This window comes from Heteronotia binoei, chromosome 5 (genome assembly GCF_032191835.1).
Source record: "Heteronotia binoei isolate CCM8104 ecotype False Entrance Well chromosome 5, APGP_CSIRO_Hbin_v1, whole genome shotgun sequence".
Classification (NCBI taxonomy): Eukaryota; Metazoa; Chordata; class Lepidosauria; order Squamata; family Gekkonidae; genus Heteronotia; species Heteronotia binoei.
Window position 1 is genome coordinate 45422652 of NC_083227.1, and position 16198 is coordinate 45438849.

Genomic DNA, 16198 nt, shown 5'->3' on the forward strand with positions numbered 1-16198 from the left:
TTGGGTCCACATTTTTTAAGAGACATTTGGATTACAACTTTATTCTAAGTCACTTTGGAGACTCTTTCTGGTCTGTGTGCCTGTCTTCGTTGGATTATTTTATCACTAATTTTTGGCTGGATCTTCCAAGACTAAAACTTCATGGTCATATTATTGTAAGTTTGCTTCTAGGACTCTAGAGTACCAAGTCACTAGGACTGGGGACAGTGCCAAAAAGGACATAACAGAGAAGGGAAGAGAGAAGAAGGAAGGGAAGAGAGAAGAGAGAGGAAGGAAGAAAGAGCTGTCAAGATAAGACTGTGATTTGGGGAGGCAATTGGGGAGTTTTGTTTTTAATGAATGGATTAATGTTATATCATTAGTTGAACAAGTTGAGTGAACTTAATGTTTTGTTAAATTGCCTGATTGATCCAATTTCTTCCCCTGTTTTGGGTCTCCTTACTGTTTAATGATTTGCACCCTTCTCTCTTGCTGTTTGGTGGTGGGACACCTGAAATTCTGAATTGCTGGTTGAATTTAAGAATTATTGGGGTATGGATTGTTATTGAACTTTGACTGGACTTAGCACTGTTAGTAGTATTTTTGTAGAGATATACTTATAACTTTGAGTAACCTTGGGGAGGCCCAGTCTTTGAATTAACGACATACTTTTACCATGACAGAAACAAAGATCAAAAAATTTCTGCAAGGTACCCCCCCGGCGGGGGGAGCCAAAGCAGGTCCAGCACCGGCTAATCAGGATGCTTTGGAGAAATTACAAAGCATTGTCACAGCGGGTTTTAAACAGAACCAAGAAGCATTAGATGGTTTGAAAACAGATTTGATGTGCCAGGTTAAGAAAACTAACGACCAATTGGCAGAATTTCAAAAGCAGTTATTGGCCAACACTCAGCAGGTTCATGGATTAACTGCCAAGGTAGACAGAATGGAGGATCGTGATAGACAGACAAGCAAGTTAGTCAGGGAAAATCAAACAGAAATCTTGGAGCTAGAAGATCGTGTGATGAGACTAGAAATGGAGAAAGCTGCAACGATCTTGCGTTTCCAAAATTTACCTGAAGAGAAGGAGGAGGATTTAATTCACAAAATCATGGACACTTTAATGGTCGATGATGAAGAATTATTGGAGGATGGTCCAAAAGACATTTTCTGGGCTAAAAGAGTGTCTTCAACTTATACAAGGAAACACAAACTCCCTAGGGAGGTGCAAGTAAAGTTTGTACGTCCAGAAACTACGGAGAGGATTCTTCGGAAAGCTAGAGAATGTGAAATTAACTGGAAAGGAACCAAGATCAAAATTTTGAAAGAAATACCCTGGAGTGTGAGACAGCGGAGATTTAAATTTAAGAAATTGTCTACCTGGCTAATCAAACATGAAATTCAATTCAGATGGCTGATTCCACAAGGCCTTTTCTTCACGTTCCAAGCTAAAAGATTTAACATTACCACTGAGGCAAAGATGGAAGAATTCTGGGATGAACACGTGAAGCGTAATGGATCTGACTCAGGAGAAGAACAGGAGATAGAAGGTGCCAAGAAATCTCCGGAGGGGGCGACTCCCAAAAAGAAACATGAAAAGATTAAGACTAGACTTCAGAGCAGGAAGGACCTAGCTAATATATCTGATAGTATGGATCTTCCAAAATGAATTTAAAGCTGGGCACCAAAATACTTTCTTTGAACATAAACGGCTTAAATGAACCTGGCAAAAGGAAGAAGACTTTCCAACAGCTGAGAAAATCAGATGCTCAAATTATTTGTCTGCAAGAAACTCATATCAGACAAGATAACCGGAAGTATTTGGAAAACAAGAAATTGGGAACCTTATATTCGTCATGTGATCCATCTAAAAAGAAGAAGGGAGTTGCGATTTATGTCTCTCAACATATTAAGTCGAGTTGTTTATACTCGGATGATCAGGGAAGAATTATTATCGTAGAAGTGGAATTGAATGGACTTAAAACAATATTAGGAAACATCTATGCCCCCAATGAAAACCAAGAAAAATTCTACCAAACACTGTATCTCAAACTTAGTGAATTCAACTCAGATAGGTATTGTATTGTTGGGGATTACAATGCAATATTCGACATAAAAATGGATAAAAAATATGATGACCCCCAAAAGAGAAAGAAAAATCGCAATACAGTACCTAATTCTTTCTTGCAAATGGCTGAAGAACTCATTTTGGTAGATGCTTGGAGAACAAAAAATCCGACTACTATTGATTTTACTTTTTACTCTCATGCACATAAATCTTGGTCAAGAATTGATATGTCGTGGGTATCCTTGAGTATGATCCTTTCGGTGAGTCAAGCAGATATTCTTCCACAGTCTTATGCAGACCACAGTCCAATCTTGTTGACATTGGAGGAGCAATCAAGAAACCCTCGATGGTCTTTAAACTTGCAAATTTTAAGAGAAACACAATTTTTAGAAACTGCTAAAAAAGAAATTCAAGAATTTTTTAAGATTAATGTGGAAAAAGATACTAAGATTCCTGTTATTTGGGATGCTTTTAAAGCTTTTTTCAGAGGCGTTGCTATCAGATACACAGCGAGGAGGAAAAGAGAACGAAAGAAAACGTACAATGATCTTATAACAAAATTGAAGTATTTCGAGCAACAACAGAAAGCGAGGAACCCAAAGGAGGTGAAGGCAAAAATCAGCTTCATTCAACATAAGATCAATACTTTATTAGCAGAAGAAATTGAGAAAAAATTAAAATGGACAAGACAAAACCATTTTGAAAATGCAAATAAAGTGAGTAGATGGTTGGCATATAGATTGAGGAAGGAAAAGGAGAAAAAGATTATTAAAATGTTGAAAAGTGAAACTAACGAGGAGCTATTTCAAAACTCTCAAATGCAAATTGTCATTCAAAATTTTTATAGGAATCTTTATAAAAAACAGAAAATTGAACAATTAAATCAAGAAGATTATATAAAGGGAGTGGAAGTTAAACAATTAACTCGGGAGCAACAAGCAAGTTTGGAGAATCCTATTTCACTACAAGAAATTGTTGATGTAATTAAAACTCAAAAAAGTAACAAGACTCCAGGCCCGGACGGATTACCGATTGAATTTTTCAGAGCATTTGAAGATTTATTATTGTTACCCTTTAAGAGAGTTATTGAAGAAGCTTACAATACAGGTGTGATTCCGGATTCCTGGAAAGAAGCTTTAATCACGCTCATTCATAAAGAAGGTACTGACTCAGCAGAAGTTAAAAATTATAGGCCAATTTCACTCCTGAATAGTGACTATAAGATCTTTGCAGCGATACTCGCAAATAGATTGAAGAAAGTAATCCCGAGCCTGATCCACGAAGATCAAACTGGTTTTGTCCCAGGAAGGTTAATGAACCAGAATGTGAGACTCTTGCTGAATGTAATTGAATACTACAAGGAACATCCGGATAAAGAATTCGCTGCAATTTTGGTAGATGCAGAAAAGGCCTTTGACAATGTTAATTGGAATTTTATTAAAGCCATATTGGCTGCAATTGGTTGTGGTGAAAAGTACATTAGAATGGTCGAAGCGGTGTACTCAAAGCAAACAGCAAAAGTAAGTTTTAATGGAGTAATGACTGATTCAATAGAAATTGAACAAGGTACAAGACAGGGTTGTCCTCTTTCTCCTTTACTCTTTATTTTGACGTTGGAACCGTTGATTAAGAAGATTAGAGAGGATACCCAAATCCAAGGCACGAGAATAAATAACATAGAGTTGAAGACTTTGGCATTTGCCGACGATTTAGTATTTATTCTGGAACAACCTGTCTCTTCGATAGTCCTCTTGAAGCAAAAAATAAGAGAATTTGGTGAAGTTTCCGGCTTCAAATTGAACGTTGCCAAGACTAAAATCTTATCTAAAAACATGGCGGAAGACCAGATCCAACTATTAGAGGAATTGTCAGGTTTTAAACATGAGAAAAAAATTAAGTATTTGGGAATTTACCTCACAAATGACTTAAAGACTTTATATAGAGACAATTATGAAAAAATATTGAAATTAATTCGTCATGACCTAACTAAATGGAAAGACCTTCAGATCTCACTTTTGGGCAGGATTGCCACAATTAAGATGAACATTCTCCCGAGAATCTTGTTTTTGTTTCAGACAATACCAATCACGATACCCAAAACATTTTTCCAACAACTTAATACCATGACTAAGACTTTTATCTGGCAGGGCAAGAAGGCCAGAATAAAATTGAAAGTTTTACAGGACAGTAAATTAAGAGGTGGCCTAGCCCTCCCAGATTGGAACTTATACTATAAAGCATGTGGTATGGCATGGTTGAGAGATTGGTGTAAGCTAGATAATAAGAGACTATTGATTATTGAAGGGGCTGGCCTGGGAGAAGGCTGGCACAACTATATGTGGTATCATGCCCCTACGAAAACGGGTCGTTTTCTTAGACATGAAATAAGAAGATCTTTGTACAAGATTTGGAGTGATATTAAGCTACAGTATTCTTACACTCCCAAGTGGATATCTCCGATTGAAGCCTTGACTCATCCTAATTTGTACAACTGGGATAGCCCGCAGGACTACGCATACTTGTTGAACGATAAAAATGAATTGATTGAAGAAGAGATTGTTAAGCTAAATTGGTGGCTCCAATGCCAATTGAGATCAAGATTCCGAGCAGATAAAGAAAAAGGCTTTGTGAACACACAAATTGAGTTAGATCTAATTTTAGAATCTAAGCGGAAGATAATTTCTAAGGTGTATGATTGGTTGCTCCAAATTAAGATGAGTGATGAAGCAGTGAAGGAAGCATGGATTCGTTGGCTTAAAGATTTCGGCTATAACATAGATCTAGAGGAAGGGGAGAAATTATGGAAACAGAATTCAAAGCTGATAAGACCAGCAGATCTTAAAGAAAACTTATACAAAATGGTATATAGGTGGTATCTTACACCTGACAGATTGGCTAAAATCTATCCTACATATTCCAATAAGTGTTGGAAATGTCGAGAAGTTAAAGGATCTTTATTTCATATATGGTGGCAATGCAAGTCAGCTAGAAAATATTGGACGCAAATTAGCATTTGGACTCAAAAAATCTTGGAAACACAAGTTATTCATGTGCCGGAACTATATCTCCTAAACATCTGTAGGCAGGAACTTCCCATAGCAAAGCTGAAATTGTTAATGTACATCATTACAACAGCCAGAATATTATATGCCAAGTATTGGAAAGGTGACAAAACCCCGAACAGAGATGAGTTTATAAATAAATTATTAGAAATTGCAGAGGCCGACTTAATGTCTACAAGATTAAGAAACGGAAATGTCCAGAAGTGTCAGGAGGGTTGGGACCCTGTGTATAAATGGATTAAAAGTAAAGGATTTGATATGGAGTAATTATATTGAAATATGATACAATTATTGATTAACGAGAACGTTTTTGTTTAGTTTAAAAGTTGAGATTCTGATATTGAATTTTTATACAAAATATGATTGAAATAATTGTGAAATTATAACTGAATATTTTTTATTTTTTTGTTGAAACCTCTCCGCCTCCCAGTGTGTTTGGTTGGGTATCTGTTGTGGTTGTTTGATTAAGGGAGGAGGATGTATGTATTTTGTTTGTGGCTTAGTTATTGACTAAGTTATGTGTTATATGTTGCTTTTTTGTGTATATTTTTCTTTTTCTTTTGTCAATGTAATGTTTTTCTTATCTTAAATAAAAGTAAAATTCTTCTCAAAAAAAAAAAAAAGAAAACTGCAAAAGAGAGACTTGAATAGCTTCTGCAAAAACACTGTGTTGCTGGAAGGAAGTGAGACATGTTTAAATAAGGGTCTTTCCCCAGGTTTTCTGTTAATTCTCACCTATGGATCATGTGTAGCTGCAATGTGAATGAGCACAGGATGTTCAAAGAATGATGCTTTCAGGCAAGCACCCTTCATTCCCATAACTGGAGCTGCCACCCTTCCTATGAAAGAAGAGCAGTGAGAACAGAATACATTCCCTTGAATCTGCTATACTGGCTGCCTACCTATTAGTTTTCCAGGTTTTGTTCATGTCACAGTAACAAGCTATATGGCTTAGGCCTCACACATCTTAACACAGTATCTCTCCCTGCCACATACTAGGCAGGGAGGTGCTGAAATTTTAGCTTAGGGGGGAAAATATAATTAAAGGAGGGTATGATGTGGTTTATAAAATGATCCAGGGACAAGGGAGACCTCTGCTCCTCTCTACAAATACTAGAATTTAGGGCCATGCAAATTGCTCAACAGTAGAATTCACAATGGAATTTCAAGAGAAGAAGAGGAAGAAGAAGAAGAAGACTGCAGATTTATACTCCACCCTTCTCTCTGAATCAGAGACTCAGAGCGGCTTACAATCTCCTATATCTTCTCCCCCCACAACAGACACCCTGTGAGGTGGGTGGGGCTGAGAGGGCTCTCACAACAGCTGCCCTTTCAAGGACAACTCCTGTGATAGCTATGGCTGACCCAAGTCCATTCTAGCAGCTGCAATGGAGGAGTGGGGAATCAAACCTGGTTCTCCCAGATAAGAGTCCGCACACTTAACCACTACACCAAATTGGCTCATTACAAGAGTTAATGCTGGTCACTAGCTTAAGTAGCTTGAAAACAATAGTAGGTGAGTTTGTGGAGGATAAGTCTATCAACAGCTAGCCAGCATGAAGGCTGAGTAGAATCTCCATGTCCAGAAGCAGAACGTTCAATGCTGCATGACAACAGTGGAGATCTGTTGCTTTCTTGCTGGATATTTGGGCTTCTTGGGGATACCTACTTGGAAGGAGACTCAAGGGAACTTTGCTCCAGTTAAGATTCTTCTTATGGATGATTTATTACAGCACTGATTTTTCTGTTAATAATTCAAGTCCCACAGTTGGGTCACAATCCAAAGCAGGTCACATTTTAGTGTCATCATAACTTTTTGTTTGGTTGTTTATTTTCAAGATCAGAAAGAAGATGGAGGAGATGACAGAGAGCAGGAGAAGAAAGTAATAAAGATGGAAATTCATAGGGAGAAAAGTAGAAGTGGACTTCTGTTGCACACTGAGAGTGAAGGTGGTCCTGAGTCTATTTAGGTTGGAATATTATTGTACTAGAGCACTGAGCAAAGATATGATCATGATGATTCTATAATAATATTTTCCTTGATGGAGGCTCACGTTCGCTTGTTTTATAAACAATTATTGTAAGACACTTTTATGCTTGAAGGCTGTCGATGATTTAGAGTTTTTTAAAAGATTAAATGTGAGGCTGATTTTTATGAGATTGCAATATTATTGTTTGCTAATCTCTTTGAGAATCCAAAGAAAAGCAGGACAGGGACTTCCGGGGTTGGAAAATGCCGAGCTGAATTGCTTCTCAGAAGGGGAGCAGGCTGGGGCTTCTGTTCGGGGTAGTGGAGGGCAATTTAATGCCTACTGCCTACTTTTCTCAGTCAGAGATCAGTCCAAGATATGCACAGGAAACTCTGAGGAGATTTACCTTGGCTAAAAGGGAGTCCCGGGGCGGGGCTCCTTTGAGACTTTGAGGGGTCTCCGGAGACGAGTTGCATATTCATCATCTGCAGAAGTTTCCAGAGTCATTTATTTGACATAAGCTCGACAGGATCCTAACCTTCTTTGAGACTGCTAAACATCTAAAGCTATACAAGACCGGTGTTGGATCTGGATAACTACAGAAAAAGGTACTGATGACTATCTTCATTCCGGGACTATTTAAAGTTAAACAAAATAAAATCAGAAGGTGGGAAATAGAGATTCAGAAAGCTTGGAAGAAGGGGAGAAGGGGCGAAATTTGAAGTTTGTAAATTTAAAGAACAGTGCTAAAAAGTGGAAAGGAATTTATTGTTTTGTCTGCTTGCGGTTTTGGTGAAAAAGCCCCATCGTCACAGATTTGCAGCTCTCACAGTCAACACAGGAAATACATCAAACATTGCGAGATCTTTTTACCATTGAAAACAGGATTTGGTGGCAAGAAAAGCAGTAAGTGTCAGATGGAAAAGGGAAATCATTGAAGCAGCTAGCCTACTCTAGGACTATAATATCATAGAAAAACATCGGCGGCCATTGCTAGGAGGTCAAAATTTAAACAAAGTTTTTAAAGTGTTTGGGACATTAAAAATTGGTGAAGCTGACAGAGGTGACAATTATAAGGTAAATGCTATTGGACATTATCGCTGATAATTATTTTAGAAGCAGTTTGAAGGAAATTTTTTTTAAAGGGAAGCAGAAAGTCGCGACCGCCATTTTGGAAGAAATAAAAACTTTAAAAATTACTATCTGAGCCCAGGAGGCTCTGAGGACAGCGAAATTAGGCTTATTGAAAAGGGCAAGCCTTTCTCTATCAAACCTGATAGTTCAAATTTAATTTGGAGAGGTCAAAATTTTCGGTGTTTTTTTAAATGTCAGAGCATAAGTTAACCTGTGCAAGGACTGCCTCAATGGAGAAAATGCAAGAGCAATTAGAAGCAATGGAAGCCAGAATGATGAAAGGGGTGAGAGACATGATAACTGCTTCTAAAAAAGAAATTAGAAAAGACATTGAAGAGCTATGGAAAGATATTGAAGATCTCAGAAATGAGACTGTGATAACATCAAAGAAAGTGCAAGAGGTTGAAGAGAGAGTGAAAGTATGTGATTCCACCTTGCTAAAAATGCAAGAAAAGGTGGCAATTCATGACTGCAAATTGATGGAAACCCAGATACGTCTGAGAGGAGTACCTGAGGATGAAGAGACTGATTTGAAAGGATATATAATAAAAATAATTGCAGAATTTTTGGAGGAAGATCCTGAAGGAACTAGAAGCATGTATGACTATATGTATAGAGTGAAATCACTATATGCCAAGAAAAATAATCTGCCAACGGATGTGGTTATAAGATATATGATAAAAGAAATGGTGGGAAAAAATCTTGAATAAAAATTTTGAAAAGACATTAATAGTGGGAGGCAGCAGAGTAAGAATCATGAAAGAATTGCCAAGACAAGTGATAAATGACAGAAAAGCATACAGAAAATTGACAGAAAAACTACGTGACAATGAAATGAGGTATAGATGGATAATACCTGAAGGTCTGAGCTTTGAGCTGCAAGGAAAAAGGATTACAATTACAAGCACGCAGAAACTGCGTAGGTTTTATGAAGAACATAAAGAATTTGCACCATGATGGATTACAAATTATTATCTTGGAATGTAAATGGACTAAATCCACCACAAAAAAGAAAGGCAACGTTTCATTGGATTAAAAAGCAAAATTGTAATATAGTTTGTTTACAAGAAGTGCATATCAAACAAAAGGATTACAAATTTTTATGGAATAAACAACTGGGACTAGAATTTTATTCATTGGCTGAACAGAAGAAAAGGGGAGTGATTTTCTATATTAAACAAGAATTGGAGCCAAAATTAGTGTTTAAAGATAAAGATGGAAGATTTGTAGCGGTAGAAATAATATTAAATGCAAAAAAAAAAGTTGTTATTGGGACTGTATGCACCAAATGGTGCAAAGGATGCTTTTAAAAAAGACATTATACAACAATTTGATGAACTTACTTATGACCAAGTTTTGATAATGGGGGACTTTAATGGAACAATTAAGAACACACTGCATAAGTCTGGGGGTAAAAAAAATAATAAGGAAGGAAAATTGCCAAAGTCTTTTTTTGAATTGGTCAAACAAGAAAATTTGGAAGATATATGGAGGAAATTTAAGACTATGATTTAGAAGTTTTTAAGATGCAGTGGAAAAAGTTCAGAAGATATGTAGAAAAAGAGTGGAAAATAAAAGGACATTGGACAATTTTTGATAATGATTAAGTCTTAAAAAAAGAAGAATATTAATTTTTGTTTTTATTAGTTAAGGGTACCTTTAAACATTAGTACTTTAAATAAATAACACCGGCGGGGCTCAAGTAACGGGGGGAGGGGTGGGTAGAAAGTAATATATGGGATAGATAAAAGAAGTTATTAATGATGCAAGAAATATAATTTGTTACCATATGTTACCAAATAAAATTGTTTTAACATAAGAAAAGCAGGACAGAAAAGGTTTAAGTGCAAGGAGACAAATAGATGTTTGTGCGGTGAAGGGAGTGAGATAATTTATGCCACAAGGTTCGAAGAGTTCTCTAATGGACTTCTTGGACCAATATTAAAGATTTAATGGTTCATTCTACCTCTGGACAGCAGCTGCTTAGGAACAGATAAAGCTGCCTTTTACCAGGTCACACTACTGGTCCATCTAGTGCAGGATTGTCTCTTACAACAGCAGTACCCATGAGTGTCTTAACATGGAACACCACCAAAAGTTGTGAATTCCATAGGCTATGAATTCTGCTAATTGTGGGATTCATTGCCAGTGGATATAGTGATGGCCATGAGCATTTAAAGCTTTAAAGAGGAATTAAACAGATTCATGGAGGAAAGGTCAATCAGTGGCTACCAGCCATGGTAACTGAATGGAACCTCCATACCCACAGGTTCTGAATATCAGTGCAAGGAAGCAACAACAGGGGAAGGCCTTGACCTCTATGTCTTATTCGTTGGTCCTCCAGAGCAACTGGTTGGCCACTGTGTGGAACAGGAAGGAACCCTGGGCTCATCAAACAGGAAACTTATTATATTCAAGAGCTGGGGGGGGTTTGTTTGTCTGTTTGGGGTTTTTTACAACATTTTATTTCAGTAATACTTTGCCTATCTCTCCAAACCAGAGGGACCCAAAGCAGTTTACATCCTCTTCCTGTCTTTCATTTCCCCCCTCACAACAACCCTTGTGAGGTAAATTAGGCTGTGAGTGTGTGACTGGCCCAAGGTCACCCATAGAGCTTCCATGACAGAGTGGGGATTTGAAGCTGGGTCACTCAGATTCTAGTCTGACACTCTAAGCACTACTTCTGAAGTGCTCACAACAAGTACTACTATTATATATGAACTAGGTTCACAGATCTCAAAAATATAACTGCTTAAGAAAGCCTTGACTGTTTCATACAATGCACATCAGGTCCTTCTGCATTGTATCCAGTGTTCAAAGGGAACAGTTATGGATGTATACCCACGTTAAAGACCACAACACTTTCCTCTGTTTAGGTCTCCAATAATACCGAGGCTACAGAGCCTGCATGGATGATTCAGAAGTGCAGGATTGCCTCTTACAACAGCACTAGATTTTCAAGTCCTTCCATGACGACAAAGACTTAATGCAGACAAATTCCAGAAAGAGGTCTCAGGTTTGATTCCTGGCTACAGAGAAGAAGACTGGAAAGATGAGCAAATTTTGCTTTGGCACATATACCAATTACTTTATTCAGATAACTATGATCTGTTTATGCACCGGGTACCTTTTCATTTTGGCCAGCACTCTTAACTCGGCATGCTCCAGCAGGTCCACTAGAGGGTGATTGCAAATATCTGCTGGTTATTGTCTCAGGATGTTTTTGATCAGTGTCTCCTTGCCCCTCCTTTTCATGCAGCTTCTGCTGGGCTTAGTACCACAACAGGAATAATGGTGGACGTGGGGTTATGTCGTTCCAGGAGTTGATGGGAAAAGCAGAGTTGCTGGGATACCTTTGCTGGTATTCTGGCCAAGGCCATGGGCATGATGTGGAGCATCAGTTTCAGTGTGGTGGTAGAGGAGCCATTCTATCTCTTCCTCATGGGCAGGCCCAGTCCTGAGAACATCTGGGGTGAATAATGAAAGGAAGGCTGTTCTTTTCTTGCCAACAATAATGAAAATGGGGACGTGTCTGATAGAATGACAGCTTTTATTAAGTTGTGGAGTGAGTTATGACATAGAACGTATAACAGAGGAGTGGTGCTGCTCAACGTCTGTGTCAAATAGAACCCCTTATGCTTTCAACTACATACAGGAGCAACTGGGGCAGCTGTACTTCTCCATTACTATGTGGGTAGAGTCACACCTGCCACTGCCGTCCATCGTGCTCTCTGAGAAGACCAGGAGCCCAAACAGGATACTCTACAGAAGCACCCCTGGATTCCCACTGATCACTGCTGCTCTGCAATGAGGAATATTGTTTCTTCACCGCATGTTGAATGATTGCTTGGTTGCCTGTAGAGAGACGAGAGACATAGGAATGACATGAATAATGTAGCAGAAGTAACAAATGTCTTAGAACTAGGCAGGGCTTTTCTTGAGCAGGAACACACAGGAACGCAGTTCCAGCTGGCTTGGTGTCAGGGGTGTGGCCTAATATGCAAATTATGCCTTGGTGGGCTTTTTGTAGAAAAATGATTTTTTGTAGAAAAAAATCACAATGGTGATGTCAGGGGGTGTGGCCTAATATGCAAATGAGTTACTGCTGGTTTTTTTCTACAAAAAAAGCCCTGAAACTAGGTGCTGTGCAAAAGGATGCTATCATGAAGACACTCTTCCATTCTGCCTGTTTCAGCCCTTTTTGACAATTTGCACATCCCCAACACCAAGGTCTACATTATAGAGCAGGGGTGGCCAACGGTAGCTCTCCAGATGTTTTTTTGCCTACAACTCCCATCAGCCCCAGCCAGCATGGCCAATGGCTGGGGCTGATGGGAGTTTCAGGCAAAAAACATCTGGAGAGCTACCGTTGGCCACCCCTGTTATAGAGTAATTTTTTTTGGGGGGGGATGAAATAGTCATTTGCAACAATACTCACCTACCCACTGTAGGGAGCTGCAATGGTTCACTGTCTGCAGCTTCTGCTTATTCTGTCCTGCTGGGTCCGGCTCATATCCTGCAAGGAGAAATTACTAATGAATGTTTGTCAAGCTGGGGATAAAGGTGAAATGGTGTGCCTGGGGTTCACCAGCAAAGGTGGTGCTTATGCCTTCATTAGTGTCTGTTGGTGCTTAGCTAGGTTTGGGAATCTGTGGCTAGTAGGGCCCCCTTTCTGCACCGTGCAATCATAACCTGGATAAAAGATGTTGCTATCACCTGCTGAATAAGGAAAGGTTGTTTGTTTTACTGCTGGAGTCCAGCAGTGGAATGGGCTAGAGAGGTGGTGAGTTCCCCCCACTGGCAGTCTTCAAGCAGTGGCTAGAAGAATACTTCTCAGGGATGCTTTAGGCTGATCCTGCATTGAACAGGAGGTTGGCCCCTTCCAACACTAAGATTCTATGGGCGTTTTCGCACTCACCTTCAGCCGGCGCGACCCCCCTCTTCACCGCGCAGGATCTGCGCGGATTTCGCACTAAATGCCGTGGAGCAGCTGGAAGCTCCCGGCGCAAAAGCCGCTCAAAGTAAACCGCCAAAAAGCAGTTTCCGTATAAGTACAGATGTCCCCCCCCCGTAGAAGGTGATAGATGAGGGAATAATTCAATTTGTGGCTGAGACTACTTGAGTGTTTTGTATAGTCATTATTCTTGGAGAAGTGATGATTGTGAGACGGATGTGTATTCTTCCTTGCTTACCTATACTGGAGTGCCTTTTCTTCCCCAGATGTAGGACTGAGCAGAAGCTCTTTGTAGGTCTTTGTATCTGGCATCCTGAGTTACCTATAAGAATTCTGAGAAGACAAGTGATAGTCCTCTTCCTTTCATTCTTTACTTTCTCTGTCTGTTAGTGAAAGTACCCTGTTACCTAGGGCTTCTTTTGATAGAAAAAGCCCAGCAGGAACTTATTTGCATATTAGGCCACACAACCTGTCACCACCATTGTTTCACACAGGGCTTTTTGGCAGAAAAAGCCCAGCAGGAACTTGATTACATATTAGGCCACACCTGCTAACATCACAATTGTTTCACATAGGGCATTTTGGCAGGAAAAGCCCAGCAGGAACTCATTTGCATATTAGGCCATATCACCTGACATCACCATTGTTTCACACAGGGCTTTTTGGTAGAAAAAGCCCAGCAGGGACTTATTTGTTTATTAGACCATACCCCTGGCACCAAGCCAGCTGGAACTGCATTCCTGTGTGCTCCTGCTCAAAAAAAGCCCTGCTGTTACCAGAACTCCCAACTGTGTGCTCCAAAGGAGTTTAGAATCTGATGTGGGGTTAGGTGCATTTAAAAAGGCTTTAAACAAGACTCTCAACTTCTTTGGATCCTTGGCATTTTGAGGGAGGGGGAGGGTTAAGTTCTTGCAACATTGACAGACTGCCCCTGGACAGCCCTAGATTTCTGCTACCAGAATGTGCATTTGTGTGACAGAGAGAGTGCAGGAGAGAGACCTAAGCATCCTCCTGCACTCTCCTGCACTCATCCTCCTGCACAGAGAGAGTGCAGGAGAGAGACCTAAGCATCCTCCTGCACCTAAGCTTGTCTCCCAAAACACAAGTGATTCTCCCTTCTCAATTGTTCTTGTGCATAAAGTAGCATGAATTGAACACTGGGCCATGGGGGAAAAAGCCCAGGAAATCTCAAAGCTAAGATCTAATTTGTAAAAGTGTATTCTATGCACATGCATACAGACCAATGTGGGGGCGGGGGGGGATATGGAAAGGGAAAAATGGTCCCAGAAACAAAATTTCAAGTTCTGGCTTAATAAAAAGCTTACAAGGATTCTCTGGTCATTGCACCTTCCTTGAGAGGTGCACCAAACATTTCAAGGTTTGCAGCTGAAAACTGAAAAAAGATCCCCCTTGCTGCTCATCCTCATCCCAGGTGTCAAACCCTTTGAGGTTTATACAATCCCACAATCTGAAGAAGTGTGCATGCACACAAAAGCTTATACCCAGAACAAAATTTTGTTAGTCTAAAAGGTGCCACTGTATTCAGACTTTGTTTTACAACCCACCTAAGTTCATGAAATGGAGTTCTGATCAGCTAAGATTCTTACAACATTAGCCTTTCTTACAACAGAACAGTAAAAAGGTGCTATTTCATTGCAGACACAGGGTCGGAATAACCAGCTCCATGGTGTCCATCTTTGTATCTGTCAATTACATTTTCATTTCACTCTTCCTCTGAGGAGCAAAGAGTGGCAAATACAGCTCTTCCCTCCTGCATTGTATCCTCACAACTGCTGGGAAGGGTACTGGTTCTGGTTGGACCTGATCCTTTTTAGTTAGCAGAGCACACAAGGCTTTAACGCTGAGGTGCTTGTATTGAATCAGAACAGACCAGATGGTTGCACAGTTACAAAGTTACACAGAGCTATGGTTTCAAGTTGAAACGAAATAATATCTATTCTACAAATACATGTCTGATAGTGAAGGGTAAGAGATAGAGAAAGATCCTGTACTATCTACCGGGTAGATGGGGGTGGATGAAGAGCCTGCAGCCCCATCTTGTGTGGGTGGGAGGAGGGAGCGAGAGCAGGAAGGAAGTTGCTTTTCCCTAGTGCTCATTTGCATCTTAAAGGGGGACTGTGACAATAGAGAGCAGAGTATACAGGAAGGAGCTTTGTGTGTGCCTGACTACCCTGCCTACTCTGTGGTCACTTGCCTTTGGAGGTCTGAGGCACAGGGTCATTCCACAAGGTACTTCCAACAACAACTTTATGTGGTAGGTAATGGAATTCATATAATTACTTCTGGACCTAGTCTAACACTTTAAACAATACATCACACTGGCTATAGACTAGGGTTGTCAGGACGTACCTGGCTGCCAGTGGGGGACTTGTTTTGCCATAGAGTTCCTGGCAATTTCTAGAGAGTTGTGATATTACTTCTGGGTTTTCCATGAAAGTGATGTTACAGCATCACCGATAGCTGCCCCACCATGTCCCTGCCCCAGGTCTCCCCTAGCGAACATACACATTTTAATAGGAAGGACAGTTCAGTTTATCCACCCTACTACTCATTTCCCAGAGAAAGCTGTGAAAACCAGGGAATTATGGGACACCATGCACAAGGATGATCCTTACAACCAACCATGTATTATATACATACCTGAGCCATTACTAACATGCTTCCCCTTTTTGTTGTGTTGTTTTGACTGGAAAGAATATTCTTTCTAGGGAGAAAAAGAGAAAGAAAAAAAGGGAGGATTTTTTATTACTAATTTACATTTCCAGCCCTTTTGTAAGCCTAGGACTATGATGTACAGGGCACCCTTCACCTTGTATTTTCAAAGTAGAACAATATAACTTAGAAGATGTTTGAGGTGATCGAAGGGGCAAACCACATTAGATGCTGGAAATGCTGTTTATAGAAATGCTGAGCTCTCCACTAAATAGCATGCACAAGGATCCCTGATTTGGATGCAGTGTTGCCAGGCCTGTGTGTAGGTTTGCCAACTCTGAGTTGAAAAATTCACGAA

At 39.8% G+C, this 16198-nt stretch overlaps 1 protein-coding gene across 1 annotated transcript in view; it reads right to left on the minus strand.

The window, feature by feature from the left end:
• FAM107A (family with sequence similarity 107 member A) overlaps positions 1–16198 on the minus strand; it is a 116791-nt gene that overhangs the window by 67408 nt on the left and 33185 nt on the right. The window contains exon 2 of the mRNA XM_060239414.1: positions 15829–15892. Coding sequence (XP_060095397.1) covers positions 15829–15892 — 64 coding nt within the window. The remainder of the gene's footprint in view (positions 1–15828; positions 15893–16198) is intronic.